General features: G+C 34.7%; 1 protein-coding gene across 1 annotated transcript in view; it reads right to left on the reverse strand.

Annotated features, from left to right (window-relative positions):
• Positions 1-3,381: 3,381 nt before the first annotated feature.
• The window catches only part of MCMBP (minichromosome maintenance complex binding protein), a 31,988-nt gene continuing 10,888 nt past the window's right edge, over positions 3,382-24,481 (reverse strand). Inside the window, exons 5-16 of the mRNA XM_027839874.1 lie at positions 21,539-21,640; positions 19,564-19,708; positions 17,645-17,796; positions 16,124-16,224; positions 15,152-15,321; positions 14,300-14,423; positions 13,656-13,773; positions 10,132-10,297; positions 7,949-8,082; positions 4,672-4,836; positions 4,302-4,390; positions 3,382-3,782 (exon numbers count right to left, since the gene is read on the reverse strand). Of these exons, the coding sequence (XP_027695675.1) occupies positions 3,656-3,782; positions 4,302-4,390; positions 4,672-4,836; positions 7,949-8,082; positions 10,132-10,297; positions 13,656-13,773; positions 14,300-14,423; positions 15,152-15,321; positions 16,124-16,224; positions 17,645-17,796; positions 19,564-19,708; positions 21,539-21,640 (1,593 nt within the window). The 3' untranslated portion in view covers positions 3,382-3,655. The remainder of the gene's footprint in view (positions 3,783-4,301; positions 4,391-4,671; positions 4,837-7,948; positions 8,083-10,131; positions 10,298-13,655; positions 13,774-14,299; positions 14,424-15,151; positions 15,322-16,123; positions 16,225-17,644; positions 17,797-19,563; positions 19,709-21,538; positions 21,641-24,481) is intronic.

The following is a 24,481-nucleotide window of genomic DNA, read 5'->3' on the forward strand; positions in this document are numbered from 1 at the left end:
TGGTATCTTTAAATATTTATATAAAATTCTTAAAAGCTATTCAAAATCCAGATCTCTAAAAATAAGTGATTTTAACCCTTAGTTACTCTTGTGAAATCCAAATATTTGAGCCTTGGTAAAGCCTCAGTTTTTTCTAACAAGGTCGTCAGATTTCTGTCTGTAGGCCTTTAGAGAGCATCTCTACCAATCAATAAACCGTAGTAGCTTACATGTAAATGAAACTCCTAAGTGAAATACCCTGTGAATATTTCATAATATATTATTTTGGTGTGAAATCTAATCATAAACAATGGGTTGATTGAATGAAATGACAGCTGAAGAGTATTTTCTCAGTTCTAGAAGGTTAACTGACCATAGAGGTAAACACCATAGTATGTTTTTTTTTGTTTGTTTGTTTTTGTTTTTTTTTTGGTGAGGCAGTTGGGGTTAAGTGATCGCCCAGAGTCACACAGCTAGTGTTATGTGTCTGAGGCCGGATTTGACCTCAGGTCCTCCTGACTCCAGGGCCAGTGCTCTATCCACTGCGCCACTTAGCTGCCCCTAATAGTATGGTTTAAGGCCAACTTAGAGATTTGCCACGTTTCTCAAGTTCAGAGTTACTTAGGATAGTAATTTGATTTTCTTCCAATCAAAATAAATTCAACCAAAATTTAAATACCTATTATGCATTTGTAGATGAATTCCCAAAATTAACTAGGAAGAAAGATTTTTTTCCTTCTTGAAACAAGGAAAATGAAGCTCCCTACTTTTATGAAATGTGGATGGACAAAAGCTGACATTCAACACTTAAGATATGCATTGTGTTTATGTGTATGTATTCTCTCATTCAGCATTCAGGTTTCTTTTGACATTCAAGCTACATTTGATGAAGTATCTCTTCAGTGCCACCAATGACCTCTTTATGACTGGATCCAGTAACATTTTTGTGCTCATTCTCTATGACCTCTGCAACTTTAGACCCAGAACCCCTTATCTTGGCACTTCCTAGCCTTGGCCCAGCAACTTCCATAGCTTCAATCGTAGCTATGCCCACACTTCTGTTCCTACCTTTTCCCCAGAACCTCCAACAACTTGCTTCCTGAACATTGTCTTCTATTAAGGGGTCTTGCAACAATACATAAATTTATAACTCTGGTATTCAAGATCCTCTACAGCATAGCTTCCCTGTTTCCCAGCCTTTTCATAATACCATCCATTCAAAATGCATCTGCTAAGTGTCATATGCCAGGTGACGAGGATAAAAAAGTTTAAACTCCCTAACTAAAGGGATCTTACATTCTATTGTGGTTCAATAACATGGACAAAGAATTAAACACAAATATAGTCAGGTTTGACTGTAACAAAGAATAAATCCTGTGAAGGGGTTGCAAGTATTTGAATTAACTGTTCAGAATTACAATTTTGTAAAATATAGCAATTGGTTCCAGCCCAAGAGAAATATGCAATGTGAATTTGAAATAATGTGCCCACTTCCCAGGATTATTTGTACTGACAGCCAGCTGTAATTTCCAGGGAAAAGACATCTGGGGCAGCAGAGAGTGGGTCACATAGGAGATATCAAAAGCTAAAGTTTAAATGAAGACAGCAATTAAATAAGGTGCTTGTGGAAAGGCACAGAGATTGTATCTGGGAACAGCAAGCAGACCAGCTGAACTGAAATGTGGAGGATATAATGGAGAATAATGTGTGATAAACCTATAGCTAGACTTTCAGAACCAGTGAAAGGTTCTAATGCCCAACAGAGGAATTTTTATATTTTCTCTCAGAAAACAATAGAGCTCTACAACAGAGCTTTTTGAGCCAAGGAATGCTTTAGATCGGTCACAGCATTAGAGAGGAAAGTAAATGCAGGACTACTAGGAAGTTACTGCAGTAGTACAGGAAAGTGATGAGCATGAACTAGCATGGTAGCCATGTAAGAAAAAGAGGCTAAAGGCAAGAAATGAAGAATCTCTCAAGATGGGGCAACTAGGCACAGGCAAAGTGAGAAGAGTTCCAAAGGGGACTCCTTGTTTGTGAAACTCATGTTTCCAGGATTTGGCCAAAATATACTACGCATGGACACCTCCATTCTCATTCTTGTCCCCCATGATTGGAATGGCTGTCCCAAATACTCCTTTCAAGGTCCAACTCCTATTAACTCTACCATGATACTCCCTCACTACCACTTCTTCCCCTCCCCCATTTAAACTTCAGGTTTTTCCTAACATAGTCAAGAAATTTCCTTGACGCTCACTCTCCATATTTTTACCTTTTATCAGATTGTAGGGTGCTGGGTCTGCATCATCTTTTATTCCTGGCATCTGGCAGTCTTTTAGTTAGATACTTACATTTTTGTAATCTAACTTACTTTCACTGCAACCTTTCAGAAGGAAGGAGTATTAGTGAGAGTGTTACCTACCTCAGATACAGCCCTGTTTTAATGCAAACCAGATAAGCAATTAGTGGGATGCCCCATCTTAAAACAGGATACATATCCTATTTCTTCTACTGTACCCCATACCTTTATTATAATTCATCCTCACAGGCAACCAAGTTTCTGGCAATGAGGCAATGAAAGGATGTACCATACTCTCTTCATTGAGAGGTATTATCCAAGAACTGTTCTCATTTCTGTGGAGTGTAAAACAAGTCCTAATGTATCAGCCTAAGGTATATGGGACTGGTACATTAGCAAAGCTTCCCTCTTCAAGGCAATTCTTCACAGTGAAAACAAAATAAATATTAAGACTAGTTCGTTATAAAAATTATTATATCATTCTGTAAGGTTCAATGGGAAAACAAAACGGTTTTACACTGTCAATTAAGTTCTTCCAATGTAAATATTACACTTTAGGAACACGCCAATCTATAGCACATGCAAATTAAGTTATATCAAGATTTTACTGTAACTATCAAAACCAACTACCAAGGTAAATACCCAATATTCTCCAATTTAGCACACAATTAGGGGGAAAATAAAAGTAATAAAGGAGTTTGAGAAAATTATTTGAAAGGCCAAGTTGAATATGAAATGGAATAGTATATCATTGTTAGTTCTAAAGGTGTTCTAAACACACATACACCCACACATCTCACACCCCACTTGGCTCTAATTCTTTTGAAATTAAAAACAGCTCCCCTCAGTCTAAGCAAACTTAACTTTTCTGTTAGAATACAAGACAGTGGGGAAAAAAAGCTAGATTTGATATGACTCATCATTGACCTAGAAGTTTGCCTTTTACAGTGTAGAGTACAATAATGTAGTTATTCAAACTTCAGTAAAAAACCCACTTCATTTTCTCTATCCACCCTCCACTGAAACAGTCCCTGAAGACAAAGTGACAATGCAGTACACTTTAAAAAAGTATAATCAGCAGTATTACCAATATTAAATCTTTAATATCAAATAATTTGCACAGTTACCAGTTTAATTACAAAAAAACTTCAAAAGCTTCATAAAATCAGTAAGTTTAAAAGAAGGCCTTACTGAATACCATATAAACTTCAGTTGTTTTGAGGCATGATTTGGATTTCAAGGAAAAGTCATTTGTTTTGATACAAATAATCTACAAAACAATATGATATAAATGATATTTAAATTTTACAATAATTTTGTTGCAGTTTGCACATTACTTTTCATAATCTGTTAAACTAAAGTAAAAGAAAAAAATGTTTAAAGTTCATTTCCATTAACACATTTCTGTTGTTGAAGCCTGGTTTTTCGTAAAGACTCCAGCTGCTTTGCTCGTAGCCACCTCTCTCTCGACAGTGTCGTCTGACCAGCACTTAGAGACAAGAACCTGTGTGAAACACAAAAAACAATTTGAAGACAAAGTGATCAACAGACCTAATGTACCTTACAGAATCTAAAGATGATAGACCTGAAAAGGGCCACCGGCTCCATGTAATGCAGGCACCTCTCTTATAATTTAATGTAATCTAACAAGACTCACCCAAGGATGGCTACAGAGGAAGGAAAAGCTGGGGCTGGAACCCAAGCATTGTGAGCACAGGAGGATCCCACATAGTGGAAACACAGCCTGAGGTGGGTAAGTTTTTACTCTAATAGCCATATATACCCCAAAGCTCTTTTCAAAGATCATGTGTAGATTCACTTTCACTCTGGGCTTTGTATTTACTATTCAATACCTGTTATGGCTCATTAGTTTCATGGACTTTAGAATACAAAGCATGTATTTTTTCTTAACGGCTCATCAAAACATCAACTTTACCCACCATGACCCTCTGTAACAAAAAATATTTTAAAGAAGTATTAAAAAGAAAATTATTCCTAATTTGCTAAAGAGAGTGATAATTACCTAGCTACAACCAGCAATCGATGGAGGTCATCAGCTGTTATGCTTTGTGGGTCATTCTTGCGCATTTCAACAAAGTCATCTTCAACTGCCTGTATTAAAATATCCAATGTTTCACATCATGAGGAAGCTAAAGCATATCAAGGTAAAGTGACTTGCCCAAAGCCACATAAATCATCTTGGACTTAAGTATTTCCTCATCTGATATTTCTGACTTCTTACAAAATCATTTCCATGTCCCCACTCCATCCCCCCAATGTTGTGTCTCTAACACCTCTACCTTACACATAGTACTTAATTAAAAAACAAAACAAAACCCCAAACCAAAAAAACACCAACTATTAAAAAAGAACACCCTTTGCCACAAACGTACCTTGGTTACCTCATCCGATATGCTATAGTCTAACAATCGCACAAGAGTCAGATAAATGCGGAATTTATTCAAGACAGAAGGGAGTACTGCTGTGAGAAGACTGCTCATATATTCTTCCATATTTGGTGGAATTATTTGTGGTTGCAAGTGGACCTGGCAATCTGACTATTAAGAAAAGCAAAACATGATTATTTCCAAGTTTTTAAACAAACAAACAAACAAAACGATTTGAATGTTCCTGGCTGCAGTATGGGTACTAACTTTTGTTAAAGGCAAATGTTATTAAAAATAAAATGATAAATTTTCAATAATGAACATAGTTGAATCAAAATCATAGGAAAAGTTACTAAAATCAGACTAAGATACAAATTTGGGAGGAAGAAGGCTGCATTTTAAAAAAAAATTCCCAAACAGGTTTTGCATTGAAGGGGTTCCAAAATTCTGAACCAAGTAAAGTCATGAGGGGAATATTACCGTTTAAAGAAATGTTCCTTTGTAGTCAGATTATGGCAGCTTGGGATTACTGAAAATGCTGTGCAAATTTATTTCCAAATGCAAACCCTAACTTCCATTTCTGTTTAAATACATCTGTAACGTCTGACTAAAATAACATTCACAGTTGAACTAACTATGTGAGAAAATCTGGAACACCTCATTCTTTGTGCCCCTATTTTTTTTCCTGTGTGGATAGTTAGTCAGACCACAATTCCTACTGAGAAGACCTAATGTGTTTCACAGCTCAATATGGTCAGCACAAACAGGGACACCTGCGGAACTTGACTATCCAGGTGCTTCCTCTTCCAAGTGCATTTCTCAGGACATGCTCCGCTGATACTAGCAAATACCTAGAAAAGCACTTGTTCATTTTGTGTCCTGTTGTCATTGATACTTATGTCACTTATACTCAGATCACTGAACTAAGTTATCTTTGCAATTTCACCTATCAAGGAATTTTATATAATCTTAACATATGCAGGAGAGGATATTTTGTAGGAGTGGTATTTCCTCACCTTCCCAAAGGGCTATTTTCCTGAGTCAGATGCCTTTTTTGGGTAGCCACCATAAAAGACACATGGCATGATCTTTTCCAGTTACCCTACTAACTTAAAATCAGCCAGTTCTTTCCTTGCTTACATGAAAGACATGTGTGTACAGAAACCATTTCCACAAGAATCTTACAAAGATAGAAAAGTAGCCATTTTAGCTCAGCAGTTACCATTACCTTTTCTTCTTGGTTATAATACTGCCTGTAATATTTTCCATTCTTTTGGAATAAGAGCTAACATTTCATATAATGCTTTAATGTTTGCAATCTTGTCTTTAAGACAGGGAAAATCTATCCCTGAGTGTTAATGAAAGTGTATGGTTTATGTTAAACACAAAAAGACTGGTACAAAATGTGACTTCTTGCCTGTCTTGCTAGGTCTCTCTAGAGGGGCCATGCTGTCTATGACACACAATTACAGTCTAAGAAATTATTACCCTTTTAAATGTGCACCTGTCATATTTCTTGCATATTCCAATCTGACACTTCCTTCACTGATCATATCTGAAATAATCTTTACTTCCACTGAGTTTTTCCTTCTCTGCCTCTCTCCTGTGTCCCCCTGCTGTACACAGTCATGGAGGGAGGGAGGGAAAAAGAGAAACTTTTTCTGTTCTTTATCCTATGACACATAGGGCAACTGCCATTCCGAGGTCTCTCTTAACAACAATGAAAACTCTCATCTTTGCCTAGGCTATATATCTACAAATTAAGTTTAAAATTCCAGATAGTTAATCTTCCTCCCAATTACATAGATACTTGCAGGTTTCCACACTATACAGCTGTCCAACACAGATTCTCTCTCTCTCTGAATACTGTTTAGTGTAGACAATAGAAAGGGTAATAGATGTGGAATCTGAGACTCAAGCTGAGCTGCTGTTTCCTCATCAATAAAATGAGGGAGGTTGGACTCAATGATTTCTAAGGTGAGTCTAAACTTGGCAGTCCCACTGTCATCAATATATACATATAGATCAGTGGAATATCCATTCTATTTTATGTCTATTTGTTGTCTTCTCAGTTTCATGGATAAATTTTTTCAAGATGATCTAGCATAACTAAGTTTCTCAAGTTCTATGTACCCATCCACTCCTTGTTTCTTTGTTTTTTAAGACTTTTGTTCTTTGCACGTTATCTTCCACATATCTTCCTCCACAACTCTTGTACAAGTAAATTCGTATTCTAAACTGCTATTGCCATTGGCTATCACGTCTCTGCTTGGCTAGAAGACAAGGCATATTAAGGAGGTGCTTCCTGGCCTAAAAACACAAAGAACCCTGCTATATAGGAATAAATGCAGTAGAAGCACTGGAAATTCACAGGAAAAGTTAATTCAAGAGCAGAACCAACAATATGACATTTAACTAACATTTTATTTGCTTTTTTAGAATTTAGGAGAACATTTCTGGGAATACTTGGAATGGCTTAGATCTCTTAAGGCTCAGGTCTCTGAAGCTAGTTCTTTTCCCTGAAAAGGACCCACAATTATTCCAATGACCTCAGACCTCTATCAAAGTAAAATAGTTGGTATACTTAAATACAACTCTTGATGGTTGCTTTTTTTTTTTTGCCCTAAAAATCTTAAGGGACTGACCTAACATTTCCTAACTCCAACTTCGTTTATTCAAAGCTTTGATTTGGTACTAGTTCAAAAAAAGGCAACACATGAAAGGCTACCTACATGAAAGATGACACTTTCATGACAGCTCTAATAATACTTCACATTTTACTGGAAGACCATAAAAATAATTGTGATGTCTAAAGATACTTAAAAGTAACTTCACTAGCTGAGCCATAATGTAGGAGGCAAAATCCTGACCCAAACTCCTGAAGGTAGCAATTAACATAAAGGTATTAGACAACATCAATTGAGAAAAACAATCATATGGAACAGGAGAGGGGCTGACAACAAATTTTTAAAACACTTTTGATTTTGGCTCTGGTTGAAAACAGCTCTCTTTTTTATTATGGGTAATAATATTACACAATTGGACAGTTTTAAATTTCTTGTTATAAAACCTTCTGAACAATGTATGTGAAAGTCATCATGAAGTGATATAAAAACATTATTTGTATATTTTAAAATGATTCTACTGCCCGAAAAAACAACAAATGACTATCTTAAGTACATTTGGGAAAGAAAATGAGTGTCAAGAGACAGAAGAAAATGCATACTTTTATTCACACACCTATTAGTATAATTTCCCTCCATTCAAAAATCCCGCAACATACCGGGAGGAGTGATCTGCCCTCTGAAGTAATAAGTACATTAATATTGCAGGGGAATTCCATCTGGTGGTAATTAAAGTCATAATCAACCTTCTGCCATGTTATTAGGTTGCCCAGTGCTGTTACATTATGGACACCTAATAAAAGAGAAGAATTTTTTTGATTATTTGATTACCTATGCAAAAGGTACTATGCAAACTACCTATGTAATGTTTCATTAATATAAAGTAGATAATAGGGTCTTATTGCACTATTTAATGAAAGAAGAAACATTAATAAATGCTGACTGACTGACATCATACACTCAGACATCAAGCAAGAGGAACTGGAAATGTCATTATAAAAACAAAACAAAACAAAATTAGAGGCCTTTCCAATATGATCAAAGATAAAGCAACGGTGTCTATTATCGCCACTATTATTTGATATAGTGTTAGAAACGCTGGCTAAAGCAATAAGACAAGAAAAAGAAATTAAGGCAATAAACAGAAAGAGGAAACAAAATTATCACTTTTGCAGATATGATGGTACTTAGAGAAACGTAGAAAGTCAATTAAAAATTAACTGAAATAACTAAAGCATTTGCAAGATATAAAACATAAAATAGCAGCATTTCTGTATATTACAAATGAAATCCAGAAGGAAGAAAAAGAGAAATTTCATTTAAAATAACTACAGAATGTGTAAAATATTTGGGAGTCTACATACACAGAACTATATGAATACACTACAACATTCTTTATGGCAGACCTGTACAACTTGGCAGTAGGTAGGGGCCAAAATTAAAATGCGCTAAACTTCTTTGGGCTGCAGATTGATTAGACTAGAGACAGACTGACAATGGTTGGTTGTCACGGGTCACGTGACAAACAGGAGAGTTTGCAGTGACAACCTTACATTTTTAGTGGGCCACCAGTAATCCTTTGGTGGACTGGCGGGCCTATGTTGTGTAGGCCTGCTTTATGGAAATAAAGACAGATCTAAATAATTAGAGAAATATGAATTACTCATGGGTAGATTGCCCCAATAAAAGAGAAATTACAATACTGCCTAAATTAATTTATTTAGTGTCATTCCAAGTTATCAAAAAATTACTTGAGAGCTAGAAAAAAATAAAAGTCACCTGGAGGAACAACAGGTCAAGATTCTCAAGAAAAATAATGAAAGAAAAGTAGGAAGGAAGGGGACATAATAGTAACATTTCAAATTATACTTCAAATTAGTAATCATTCAAATGAGTGGTTAAAAAATAAAGATCAATCAGTGGAACATAAAACTAAAGATCCCAGCTACTGGGGTCAAACTCAGTTTTCTACAAAAAATGCTGGGAAAACTGGAAAGCAATCTGACAAAAAGCAGGTTACACCAATATCTTGCACATCTTGTACATACCAAGATAAGCTCCAAACGGATACATGACTAATAAATACATAAAGGGTGACATCATAAAAAATGAGAGGAACAGAGAAGGAAGTACCTTTTGCAACTATGAAGAAGGGAAGAATTCATGACCAAAATGGAAGAGAGGATCACAGAAAATAAAACAGGCAATTCTGGTTACACAAAATAAAGTTTTTGAACAAACAAAACCAACGTAGCTAAAATTAGAAGCAGATAACTAGGAAAAATACATGCTACAGGGAGAGAATAGGCTGCAGCAGATTACCAACAAAGAAATCTTATGTGCTATACTAGTAACCGTGCAGTATCAAGAGACCCAAAGGAAGGCCTCCCCCAAAAGTTGGGTGGGAACCCCTTCCACGGACAAGAGCAAAGTGCAGGATGAGAAGGGTTCTGATCTGCACTGTCAGAAAAAGTAACCACCACTGATGAAAATCACAGAGCCACTGAAGTCTTCATTCAGACAATGGGATGTACTGCAAACTCAACGAGGGACATAGAAAATTGTTTTACTACTTTTTCATTTGAAAACCATCGGGATCACACTTAACTCAGTGTAAACGTTCCACCATGAGTTGCTTTAGGCTACTATTCACTCTTAACAACACAATTTTGCAAACTACCTTCTCTGTCTTTTTCTCCCCAGTAATCACACAAAATGTGGCATCTAAAAAAGACGTGTTTTTAACTTTATAAAATCAGGTTTCTAACCTTTCAGGATAAGAATGACTAAGACTAGCTATAACCGTATATCAACAATGTAGGGACAATATACATATGCTTACCCGGGGTATCAAGCTGTCCTTGCTCAAGAGGAGTCTCATCTATCACAAGGGAAGTATTATTAGACAGTTGCAAGATTCCACTGACTAAGCGATTAGCTGTGTAATCCTTGTGAGGAATTAATTTCAAGAGGTTCATATTCTCTATTGTCATCTGCAGACGGAAAGACTTGGAAAAAGAAAAAGTTTAATAAGAAAGGGAAAAAATCCCTCAGCTTCTGGATACTTAGAATCAGGATTCAACAGTTTCTTACAGATAGTTTGGCACGAGGATCCTACAATGAGCTTAACAGTATGGTTCCATCACTGTGGAACAGTTTTCTCAGCTGTTGAATAATCAAGGCCTAAACAGTACATACACTACTTTATTTGGAAGTGAACTGTAAAAATTAACTTGGAGGAAAGTTTTTAATTCACCAGTGAATAAAAAGCTACTTGATAAATGAGCTACACATACAACAAATGTTATCTGGAAAATTTAATTACTTTCAGGCAATCTCGTCTTAGATCTAAGAGAAAAAAAAATTTATTTCACTAATTAAAGCCAAAAGTCCAACTTCAATTTAAACTCTTAATTTCAAAGCAGCTATATGCATAACCTGTCCCAAAAAAATGAAAGAGCTAAACCTACAAAGACTCCAACCTGCATGCCTACGAATATAGTCACAGGTGGTTGTCTGAAGAACTCTCCATTCAACTGAGCGCTACTATTTCCTCATGAACTTCAGGCATGAGGTCCTCAATAACCGTGTTTTGATTCTTTATCCTTTTTCCCAAATTCCATGGCACCCCTTGTGTGTTTTTCTCTGCCTCCTGGTACTACAATATTCTCATATGCCACACTCCACCAGCCATCCCAAAATGCCTCTTATCTCTGACATCTATCTTCTTCTGGAATAGGCTCAGTATGTCTACGGAGACTTTATTAGGGAATAAAAAGATCTCACACCGAAGCAATGTGGTTTTCAAGGAAAGAACATTAAGTCTGAATCAAGAACCTGGGGTTCTAATTTTGACTGTGCCCCAAATTAAGCTCCATCGCTTAGCCTTACTACCACTGCTTTTGTATCTAGAAAGTGGTGATAGTAATACTTCTCCATCTAACAGGATTAATGTAAAGAACAAATAAAAGCACAAATAAATTTTGAAAGAATAACACGGGGAGGAAGAGTGGTATGAGGGGAAATTAGACATTGTAAAAATGAAAAAAAAATCAATAAACATTAAAAAAAGAAAGAAACAAGTGCTATACAAAGGTAATTATTACTCTAAAATTAAAAAGTGACTAAATATAAATAGCAACAAATGATCTATTTGGAAGACAGATGATATTTAGAATGCAAAAGTCCTATTCCAGTGTCTCTTGCTGACATGGAAGTGATTATGGATTCTGGAAGGCTATGCGATAGCAATAGTCCAAATAAGCTGAAAAGGTTTATAGAATTGTCCCCAATATGAGTCTTTGCTATCTGCAAAATGGCCTAGCTAGGCATGGAGGTTCATCACCACAAGGGTGGCCCTGACGACTCATGAAGACAGAATAAAAACATGCAGTGTTCCTCACTTTGTGGTAATGTGCAGTATGTTTGTGATTCTGTAGTGATGGTGGCAGAGTAACAGAATAGGGGAAAGGATGATAAAAATCAGTTGTGGAACCATTTTTGTAGATATTATATTAGATTTGTCTATCAATTTAACTGTAAATAATCTAAATGTGTGATCTCTGTCTAACTACTATCAACATGTTCAAATATTATGGGACAAACGTATCAAATTTATATGGACTTTCTCACTAGAAATGAAATCAGAAGACAGAGTAACAGCTGTATAGAAGGAGGGCTCACAAGTTTAGCTCAGAGAGGTAAAATGAATTAGTTTGTGAAGCTGTTTTCATCTTACACTAAAAGGCACTACATCACACATTATTCCACAAAACTCAGTTAAGATTGTCTTGCAGCACTCAAGAGAAGCAGATTGAACTGCAGCATGAAAAGAACTTGTATGAATAACTTGTCAAGATTCTCTAAATGAAGTTGACACATATACCTTGATACTATCAATATAAAGTTAGACACAGGAGAGATGATAAAAATGTTTGCAAAATAAGACTTGATATTCAGAAATGAAAAATGCCAAAGTCTAGTAAGATTTAGAAGTCTCATGCCTATATGTCATGAGTGCTTTTTACAAGAAAAGTTTCAGAAGGCCCTAGACAGCTGAACATCACAAAAAATGAAATGGAGAATAATAAAATTAACGAGACACTAGGTAGTGTTTAAAGTTAGCAAAAACACTTTAAACACATCTTATTTAACCTTACAATAACCATGTGGAGTACAGGTATCATTTAATCTCAATTTAACAGGTGGGGAAACTGGGGTTCAGACATTCAGGGATTTGCCCATGGCTAAACCACAAGTAGTGTCAGGGGTAGGATTTAAATCCAAGTCTCTCCTGATTCCAAGTCCCACGCTCTTTCCACCATATTGTACTGTTTCCATATGGCAGTTAAATTGTCTGTGCATGGACTAACTGGTTAGAGCAAAGGAGAAATTCAATAGCAACCTTGAACAAACAGAAGACAATTACAATGTCTCCAACTCAATCTATTTAGAAAAATGGGAAATAGATAAAAGTCACTGACTACGATTATCATAATTTTAGTTAACTTTAACTGAAGTAAAGTCATGACAATGAGAAGAACAAAACTCATTTGAAAGAAGCTATGCTAAAGAATGATGGAAGATCAAGAGCCCTATAGCTTCATATGGCAAAAAAAGTATTAGAGGGGAACTGTACCTACAAAACACTTGGTATGAGACCCAGCTAAGCCAGATTACCTCTAGAGCATTTACAGATGATAAAATTATAATTACAGAGCTGGAAGGGACTTACAGAAACATTTAGTACAGCCCTCTCATTTTATGTTTTAGAAAACAGGCCCAGTGAGGTAAAGTGATTTGCCCAAAGTTACACAAGTAACATACAAAGAAAATGAGGCAGTCTGGAAAGATGAAGCTGAACGGACCTCAGATTATTCAGTCCATGCTCATCTTATGGATGAGATCTAGAAAAGGAGTTTGGCTTGCCCAAACACAGTTAATTCATGATACACTTAAAACTCAGGTCTTCTGACTCTCAGTTTAGTACTTTTTAATCACACTATATTACTGAATACTTAACAAATTAAAGGTATTCTGCATACCCAAACATATTCTAAACAAGGAACTAAAACTGTGCCAACTGAGCGTAAAATATCTACTACCAAGGACAATTTTTAAAATTTCCTGCCTACTGTCCAAGCTTATGTTCTCAGTCTCAAATTCCAGAGGTAATTCAGTTTTAGTTTCATGCAAGAAATATAGAAGATACTAGAGAAACAAGAAATACTCATTCTAACTTTGGATGAAATTACAATTGTTGTAATTACTGAATCTTAAATATTGGTGTTGAATAGAATATAAAACAAAGCAAGAACTTTCTAAAATTATGCACAAGTTTATGAAATATATTTATATTGATCTTACTGCTGGAACAAGTTGTTGAATAATCTGATATATGTGCTCTGTGAAGGTACTATTTCGAGGGCAACCACTCAAGTTAACCGTGAATTTTCCTAGAGGAAGAACATCTCTCCTTGTGTATCTGAAAAAGCAAAATCAAAATTATCAAAAACATTACTAACAAGATTTTATTTAGGTGATGTTTAAAAAAAAGGCATTTTAATGACAGCACTATTCATGAAAGAACAGGCCATATTTTAGTAACTGGTATGATGAAATAGCTAATTTTCCCATTTTACTCAACTCTAGTCAGATTATGTATTCAACTTTGAGCTTGAAAATTTAAGAATATATAACCCTAAACTGTGAGGCAGAATGACAGAGGAGTCAGGAAGACCTTGGTTTAAATCTTTGTCATAGAATCTACTAGCTGTGTGACTCTGGGAAAGTTACTTAATCTATGAGTGCCCAAGGCAGCCCTAAGACTTTTAAGTTGCAGTGATGATCTACATTGGTATAGGGAGTTTTCATATTACAGAAATCACACATTTGGTTTAAGTAACACTCTCCTCCCAAATTCTAATTTAAAATATACATTATCTCAGAAGACATGTTCCTTCTCTCAAGTCCCTTAAATATTCCTCTCCATCAGAATTTCAACAACTTACACAGTGGAGATGAGATGCAATATAAGGTATTCAGCAGCCAAGCTATCTCCCAAAAGGGCATGGGTTAGGAACCCAAGTAGTTCTGCTCTCACTGGAGATAATTCTGACATGAAACCTGAAATAACTGAAAGAAAACAGAAACAAAAATTTCAGCACCCTCACTTACTTTCTTCTAATGTATTAAAAAGAAAAGATAGTGACCACAAAGTAAAGAATACAATCTAATATTTTAGTGGCAGAACACAGTCCTTGTTTTTTGGCCCTCTGAATTTTGTTGAGTTCTTACAATGTCATTTCCACTTAATAAAAAGTCCATCATGGCTTCTCCCTCACTTTGTGAAGGAGATCAGTAAACACTAGTTAAAATAAACAAGCAAAGAAATTGAGATGAGTGAGGAAGTTTACATTAGCCTAATACGGCACTATATTTTTCTCAAAAAAAAAAAAAAAAAAAAAAATTACATTTTTAATGAATATGACTCATTCTCCTTTAGATTATATTACTATAAATGCAATCATACATCTTTAAAATTTCCCCAAAATTGTATATGTCGTCAGACTGATTTGATGGGTTGTTTACTTTTACTGAACTTGGGTTTTTTTTCCCTCTTACTTTTTAATAAGGTTTCTTTGTTACAAGAGATATCTCACTGGGTAATGGCGAAGGATATACTTAGAAATGAAGATGATATGAAAACAAACAAAACAAAAAGAACTAAATTAATAATTTAAAATAATAAACGCAACCTAAAAAAAAATTCCCTAGCACTACAATTAGCCTATTTAATAGAAAACTATTAAAAAGTTATTTTTAAAGTTTTATGAAGCATTCATTGTAATTTTTTTACTTACAGCTTTTGCTCTCCTCTTCCTTAAGATAGGCAGGCAAGAGTGGATTGATGTGTTGCAATTTATGTGCTAAAATCACATGAATTCTTGGAACTAGTGAAGCAGGGGGGCTATGTACTCTTTGTTCTTCTAGGGTATCCATACATTCCATGGGATCCAGTAATGACGAATCCCTAGGATGTTAAAATAAAACTTAATTTCATAATAGGCATTTCCAAAATAATAACACTACTCAAGCCAATACTAAATATTCTTACCTCCAGGTGCTCTTCACTTATTTCTCAATATGAATTGTAATATGCAGCTTTTAATTATAAAATTGGCCAAATCCTTTAAAAACTTCCTAAATTAACTTATGATTTTGGCAAATGGGAACTGATATGGCAATGTTTTTCTTTTGTTTTCTTTTTGTTATTTGTTTTTCACATAAGGCAATAGTATCATAAAACCTCATGTATTGGGTTGAAGAAGAATTATTTTAAGATCTAATTGATTATAGTGCTGTACAAAATGTTAATGCTTTTCCTGAATTACTTGTTAAATAACCAAATATACTTGAGAGTGGATCAAAAAGCAGGATTCAGCTCTTGACTTTAGCTTGTGAATTATCCATTCTGCCTCCTTTAATACATTAAAATTTCAGTAATTTTGCAATTCCATATTAGCCTCATTAAGGAATAAGTAGCCAAGCAAAGGAAAACTGAAATTATGCTATTATTTTCTAATAGCTCTAATAAAAGATTTGGTCTGAAATGTTAACATTTTATTGCTATTTTTTATTAAAAAAAGATATTTGTACAGTGTCAAATATAAAAAAGAATCCTGTGGTCTTGTGCTTAAAGTCATACTCAACATGTCTGAAACAATTCAAATCCTTTCTGCTGATATGACAAGTTGTAAACCAGTCATTAAAAACCAGAATGTTTTTTTTAAAAAAAATCCTCTTAACAAACTATAAAGAGGAAACATGCTTACCTTTCTTCATTATTCAATATGCTCAACACCGGATCCACAGATAAAATGCCATACACCTCAAGAATATCATTTACTTTGAAACAATCCCAGTTTTCATAAACCTGACAAAAAAAGTCAGCATGAAATAATCAGTTTCAGGGTTTAATGGTATACCATGTGAACAAAATGTATCTCCAAATCTGCCTTCTACTCAATAACCCCAAAGAAAACGACTCACTTCTATAGTGCTTCAATAAGGTTTACAACAAAGCACTTTCTTCACAACACCCCTGTAGGTAGGTAGTGCAAGGATTACTAGCCAAATTTTACAAATGGAGGGAACTTGGGTTTTGAATGGTTGCTCATTGTCACCACACACCTAATAATCATGAATTAGAATTCAAACCCAGGTCACCTAGAATCCAAGAATCCATCATTATTTCCTATATTCCATACTATCTACTCCCTAGAAAACTCAAATGGCAAGTACTCTTTAATGATAGAAAGAATTACTTTCAAATTGTAGACTACTAACTGCTGGAAAGCACCCTGGACATTATCTTTAGTGATCTGCCTCCCATCCCCTCCCCCACCCCCACCCAGCTAGGGGAGAGAGCCAAGACTAAAACCCCAATTTGCTGACTCTCAAGTCCGATAGCCTTTCTACTTCAGCCAATTCAATACGCAGGTTTTCCCCACAGAATACTATTTTGTTAAAAACAGAAGACTAAGAACATATGATACCTCAAAGCCAACCAACCCTATGTAGACAAGAAAACAGAATGACAATTTTAGATGTCTTCTTCACAGCCTCTTGTTCATGTTACTTTAAAGTCTCATCCTGGCCTGAAGATAACCCTGAGTGCTTGATGGCTGAGTGAGTGGAAAGTCAAGCACTGACAAGTCCTTTCAAAGTGGAAAGGCTTCAAGTGCAGGAATGGCAACAGACTGCACATATCTTGTCTAAACATTAACCTAAATGAGTTTGAAGAATTTAATAACTAGTTAAGAGACATGGTCAGAAAGCAATAATTTTTTTTTTCAGGCACAGCCAACTCACCCAAACTACTAACGAATAAAAGAATTACAACCTGCATTAGTAGTTTACAATCCTGTCCTGATAGTGCCATAGATCCTTTAAGTATTCCTACTACCTAATGTCAAGAAAATTAGCTACAAATTTTATCTGACCACAAAGTTTCACAATAAAAAATCTGCAGTATTTCGAAGAAAGCCAATATAGACAAGGTAATGCTTTAACTCAATTAAATAGAATAAGTCTCTGTAATGATTCCAGTCACTGTTGGATCTCTGCTCTCACTAAATCACATTTTGGGGAAGAAAAAATTTTCCCTAATGTAAGCATCCTAAAGCAGGTAAAATATGAGATCAATCTGAAATGAAGGAAGAAAGGTAATTGTCTCAGTCCAGCATCCTCTACCATGCTTGGCATTCAATATATCTTATCTGTTCTTCATTCTAATCCATTAGTATTGATATTGTCTATTTCATGAAGTTAAACGTTCACGACAGTCTAATTACCTTTACAAGGCATGCAGGGCCTTTCTCTCCTGGCAGTGGAAAATTGAGATCAAGAGGAGGGGTGCAGTTTAGGGAGTTCAAGTGTTGCCCAGCAGAAGCCTCAGTTTCTAACCGTTTTGGCTCTCCATACCCATGAAGATCACCAACCTTCCCTAAAATCAAAAGAAATAATTGTACTTTCTAACTCCCCTGGGAGAAGAACAAACCTCAACAGCCTCATCAGACCAATGATGCTTCTCACTTAAGTGGTTAATTTTTCAGGGAATAATACAAGCTAATGAAAGTTTTTGCAGACATAAGAGGAAGACAAGAACAGACTAATTTGCAGAATATGATAAATTTAAATGTTTCTCCTATCATGAACTGTACAAACTACAAGAAACTGGGGCATAAACATTTTATGAAACAAATAATAAAGTGCTAAGAATAGAGCAAAACATGCATAAGACTGTTTTATGGAAAAAGAAATAAAATGCATCTAGAACAAAACCATTCATCTATTTTAAAAGTCTGTCCTTGAAGTTATTTTATCCTCTAATAACATAGTTATGTCTTTAACTTCCCAGGCACTGCCAAGAAATTATCAATCAATAAACATTCATTAAATGTATTATGTGCCAGGAACTCTGCTAAGCACAAAGTATCTTCTAATTAGGTAAGGTTACTTTCACATCCACCAAATGTTAAATTGTTAAGACTGCCTTTTATGAAACCAATTCTGCAGAATATCATCCCCAGATTACCATGTGGTCTATATTAGTGTTACCCGCACAACTATTTAGAAATGACTTCTTACATTTATATAGTGCATTACAATAAATATGTATATATATTACTTTAAAACTTTCACTTTATTTCAGCTGAATGACTGATATGTACACTGCAAAATTTTTAAATTTATACTTCCAAATGACTGCTATACATTATACAAAAGACAAAATTAATCTAACTTTACTGAAAGTGGGAGCATACATAATTAGATAAAATTAACTATTGACATTCCCAAGCCCTTTCCTGAGTTAACTTCTAATCTTCTTTCCTTTCCTCCTGTTAAAGGTATTAATAAGCTAATAAAATATTTCACTTCTTTTTTCTGCTACCTGTTATGAAAACCCAGCATATGGAAGAAACAAGGATATAGGTATTCTACATGCCAAAGGTAGAGATGAAAAGTAACCATTACACCTTCAAAAAATTAACCAATAATGACTCATTTTTTAAAAGTCAAAAGCTGCTTAAAAATCACAAGTTCTTATAACATGCAAATTTATTAGTCTGTCACAACCTAATTACAATCTAACCATGTAAGAATTTTTAAAAATGTAATTTTTTAAATTTTTTTGCCTTGAATTACAACTTTACTTGCATAATAAATCTGACCATGAATATTTGTTATGATTATGCCTTCAAATTTGGGGGATAATGTAGCTAATGCATCATTAAAATCCACACATTTTCTTGGGTGATATTCAAGACCAAAAAATAAATGGCTTTGTCCCACAAAGACTACATAAGAAGCAAGCATGTTTTCAAGGACAAAGGAATAATTTTTAGAAGTGGTGTAACTGAATCTCCCAATCTTGTTCAGGCTAGAAGTGTGGTCACCCCAAGCTAGATCCCATGGACGAGGGCTACGGAAGCTCTAACTTGCTCAATTTCTGATTGGGGGCTGGTTTGCCTCACATTAGGCAACCTGGCAGCTCTGCCCCCAGCTCCTTGGGCCTCCCCATAGTGGTGCCAGAATTATACAGAAACATGATTAGTTTTAGCCTACTGCAACTGAATTTCCAAGCGCAAGCAATCCAGCAGCCTCAGCTTCCTGGTGGCAGTGAATCACAGGTGTGTACCATCATGCCCAGTGATCGACAGTCTTGAAGTTAGTCCTATTTTAAACTTATTAGAGAATACTGTTATATTACCTGTATGTCTTAAACCTGTATGTTGATCTTTCTGTTTAGATGGATGAAGGTCCATATCTTCATCATCTTCGTAACTTCTCTTATGACGACTAGGAGTGTAGGATGTCGAGGGGCTAACACGAGCTTGACTTGCACTAACATATGCGTAAAATAAGGTTAAGGAAGCCACCACATAGATTTTAGAATCTAAAGTATTGCTATTTTATAGCTACTTAAAGATTACCAGCGTGTAAATTAGTTCAAAGGATCAGTATGTACGGAAACACACTCTACTGAATTATTGCTTCCACAAATTTCTTTCCGAACACTTTAACAGTGGTGAAATGATGATAAATTCGTTAGAGTAATCAAATTTCACATACTAGAATTTTTAGAAGTTACACCATGTCTTGGCATTCCTAGAATTCGTAGATCATCAGGAAGCTGTTACCATTATTTCAGTACTTCAATAACCTTCAAGTCATTGTGAGTTCTCTCTCCACCAATCTCATAATTACTAAAAACAAATTTTCTTCCTTCTTAAAGTTATGCATAACTAAAAAACTGAAGAACAGCGTAAGCATTTCTTTACTAGTAAAGAAATAATGAATAAAAAAAACAATTTACCAAGTACTTACTACGTGTCAAACACTACACTAAGCTCTGGGATTAAAAATAGAAAAGCAAGATGGTTAATAGCAAGGCCTGAGAATCCCAAGGGTACAGTAGCAGGGTTGATACCAAAGTTCTGGGGTCCTGGTCAGGAAAAAAACCCGTAGGATGTCAGAGTTGGAAGAGACCTCAGAAGTGATCTAGTCCAATCGTACCTGAACCAGAACCCCTCACAATGCCCTTAAACAAGTGACTATCCAGCTCTACTGGAAGAACTCCAGCGCTGAGGGACCTGCTACATCCTTTAACAACACATTTCAAATTCAGACTGTACTGTCAGGAAACACTTTCTTACATTAAAGCCAAAATCTAGCCATAACTTCCATGCATTTGATACTATAGTTACATTCTCTGGGACCAAGTAGAATATGCATAATTTTTCTTCCACAGTGTTACCCATAGCCCTTAAAATGCCAGTGATAAAAAACAGTACAGAAATAAGTTTTAGAGTTGAAAGAGATCTTAAAGATCATTTAGTATAATATCTTCATTTTACAGTTAACCCAGAGAGGTAAAGTGACTTATTAGTAAATGAGAGAGCTTGCATTTTAATAACTACTTATTTATGTTTCACTGCCAGCTTCTTTCACCCAACAACCCTGGCAATTATTGTCTCTGCTTAAGAGACAAAAAGGCTCTGAGAAGTTAAGTGGTCACAGAGCTAGTATCACAACCAAGGTCTGGCCCTAAAGATTGGTCCAAGGTTCCTTACCCAACATTATAATGGAGATCATTCTGGAATGCTGATTTGCATATGTAATCACACAACATCCTCAAAATAGTTGAAGACCATTCTCTCCTTGTTTTCAATGTTTTAAAGGTCAGAACTTTAAGATCTATTCATCTAAATGACTACATTAGAGTCACAGAAATAAAAACAAGAAAATCTTTTGTTTACATCACAGGGAAGAGTTTGAAGCAGGCTTATATTTAGTTTTTGTTAAAAAGCTAAGACACATGTGAAACACAGGTAGCAAAGTAGCAAAGAAACTTGTACAAAAATAAGTCCAAGTTCTGAAATCTATTTATGACTTAAGTTCAGTGAAATTAAAGTTATGTATTTATCTTTCAGATTATTTGGGCAAACTGTTTATAAATATTTCTTTCCTTTCCCCCAAATTTATTAGGAACAACATGATATAATGTTCACAAGGATATTTCTTCACATCCTTGTGAGGTGAGTAGTACAAATATGATCATTTTAAAAATTTATAGATGAGGAAACTAGCCCTTATAGAAGGTCAGTGACCTGCCTGGGGTCAAAGTTGGAGAATGGATTCATCAAGTCTTCTAACTATAAAACACAAATACGGTAAAAGGATATTTCTTTTACCCATGCCGATTCTCCAGGCACTGGAACACAATAGAAGGTCTGTCGTTCTAAAGTAGTGGTCTGTGTAGAGTTCAAATCAACTTCTTGTTGAGGCTGTAATATAAAGGAATATAAAAGAGCTGAAATAATGAACATATTAAAATTGTGATTTAAAAAGAAACCCCAGCCTGGAAAGGGGATGAAAAAGGGATACACTGGGAAATAAAGTTATTAAAAATAAGATATAACAATAAAAATTTATTTTTTTAAAAACCCAACTACATTTTAACATAGCAATCTATGTGTAGTTGCCATGAAAATGAAATAGTTAATAGAAAGCCCATTAAAAATAATTTATACGGGCAGCTAGGTGGTGCAGTGGATAGAGCACCAGCCCTGAAGTCAGGAGGACCTGAGTTCAAATCCAGCCTCAGACCAAACACTTGACACATACTGGCTGTGTGACCCTGGACAAGTCACTTAACCCCAATTGCCTTAAAAAAAAATAATTTATAATTATTTAAGAAGAATAAGGCCAGAAAAATATTGCAAATTATGTTGTAATCTGAACACTTTCCCATCCCTCATAATATACCTTGCCCAAGATCATAAAAATCATATAACCAATTCTTCTGCAATAAGTTAAAAATATACAACTTGTTTTTTACTAATATTTTATAAAGAAATATATTTTATAAAGAAAAATTTAAAAAGTAAAAACATATAGATTTTTATTAAAAAAAATACAGAAACTGCCCCCCCCCAACGTTAACAGAAAGCAAACAATTTCTGTAGACTTTTTACTCAGTGAAATACTACTAGCTTTAAAACATTTTAATTCAGGTACAGTTTTTTCCTTGTTAATTTTTAAAGAATAAACTGGTCTGATCAAACAAGTATATAAACTACACACATATCTTTACATTAACAGCTTTAAGTGCTTCCATGAAATTAGAATTTAAGTTAAAACTGTATTATAGTCAGTTGTATAGGAACACAGCTCAACTACAATCATATAGATAGACCTGGAGGGTATGAACTAACATTACAGTAAGATATAATGGTTATGGTGGGGTTTGGTTACATTGGGCATACTTGCACTCCCTGGGAAAAACAAATACAGACTTTTTAGTAGATCCCAAAAATCTAAGGATATCCCCATAAAATAGACTTTTAGAGATAACCTAATTATCCAATACAGGAATCTCCTTCATCTCCACTTGAATATTTTGAGTGTCTGGTGAGCTCACTAAATCACAAGATAGCCTATTCCATTTTTAGACAGGTGTACCTGTTAATTTCTTCCCTGATTAAGCAGAACAAGGTAAATAATATATCCAATGACCTCAAAAACATAAATGGAAAAAGCAACATAAGAATTAAAATAATGCTGTGAAATTATGACCAAGCTCAGCCCCAAATAAGGGATGATAAGGTATTCCCTTCTCCCATATTCTTTGAAGGGGGTGGCAGGGAATGCAGATGTCAAATACAGCATAAAATATCAGACATTTTCAACATGTTAACATGTTCTACTGAATTTTTTTTCCCCTTGTTTTTATTATCCATTATAAAATATGATTCTTGGAGGTGAAAATGTTAGAGATATGTTAAGAAATATAATTGATAGAAAAATAAAACTTACCAAAAAAAATTAAAAATAAAGTTCTTCATTGTAGTGAGCTAAAACTTGACTTCTACTCAACTTTATTTCTATTCTCTGGAACAATTCTACTTTAATCCCTCTTTCATAAAGACAGTCTTTCATATACTTAGCTAATATGTCCTCCTCTTTTCCAGAAAAACCAACTCTTTCAAAGTCAAATTAATAATTTACCTCAAGAAGATAATGGTGCACATCATATAATGGCAATACACCATACAACATTATGTTAAAATGTTAACAGATGGAACTTTTTTCCATAAATGTTATCAATACAGGTTAATGGGTCAATATGTAAAATGCTATCAATGCTAAGTCTGTGAGTCAACATGTAAGTATTTGTTGCTCTGATCTCATGAATATGTGATTTTTTAAAAGTTCTAAAAGGTAAAAGATTAGATTTCAAAAGATGTAATTTTTCTCAATGATTTAATGTCAATATATGCACACACCAGAAATAAATTCCATACTTTTCTAGTCATAATTCCAAAAATAATGACACTTCAGCATTTTCATTTAGTCCTATGTGTCTTTTGCCCAAGTATCATCAGAAAAACAATTTCATGGACTTCAGAATGTAAGTAAATACTGGTCACCACAGCTTAGCTCCCATGGGATTTTGACTTTCTAGAAAATAAGCTTACTCCATGGCTTTCCCTTTCAATCATTACTACATTCAATGTATCTATTCCCAAAGAGGCTAATTTACTCTATTAGAAAATCAGTCATTTCTCTCTAGTAGGAGAGAATAAGGAATAAAAAGATTATTGAGGTGTGCAGATATGTAAGCTTGTAAAATGAGAACCAAGCTCACATAAGTGTGTTAGCAAAGCAGTGATAAATTTGTTTTTAAAATAGCTTATGATTAAATATGCTGATTAAAACCAAAATTTCAGTGTTTGGAAAAATGTTAAAATATTTATTACAAACTCCCTTTATAAGAAATCTCAATAACAAAAAGACACACCAGGCAAAATTATAACACAAATGATAATTAAGGGAGAAGATATCAATTATTTTCTCAAAAATATAAAACAAAATAAAAACTTATTATTTGTATATTTAAAGAAAGCAAAAAAAATTCAGTATTAGCTCAAGAAAAGTAATAAGCTCAGGCATATACCCTCTAAGAGGGACAAAAACAGCAAGTTCCTATATACAACAAAATATTTATAGCAGCACATTTTTTTTTTGGTAGTAAAGAACAAAGTAGGGAACCCATTAATTGGAGAATGGCTAAACAAATTGAGGTACAAGAATATAAGGAAACATTACTGAGCCATAAGAAATGA

This window comes from Vombatus ursinus, unplaced genomic scaffold (assembly GCF_900497805.2).
Source record: "Vombatus ursinus unplaced genomic scaffold, bare-nosed wombat genome assembly UNPS02014833.1, whole genome shotgun sequence".
NCBI lineage: Eukaryota > Metazoa > Chordata > Mammalia > Diprotodontia > Vombatidae > Vombatus > Vombatus ursinus.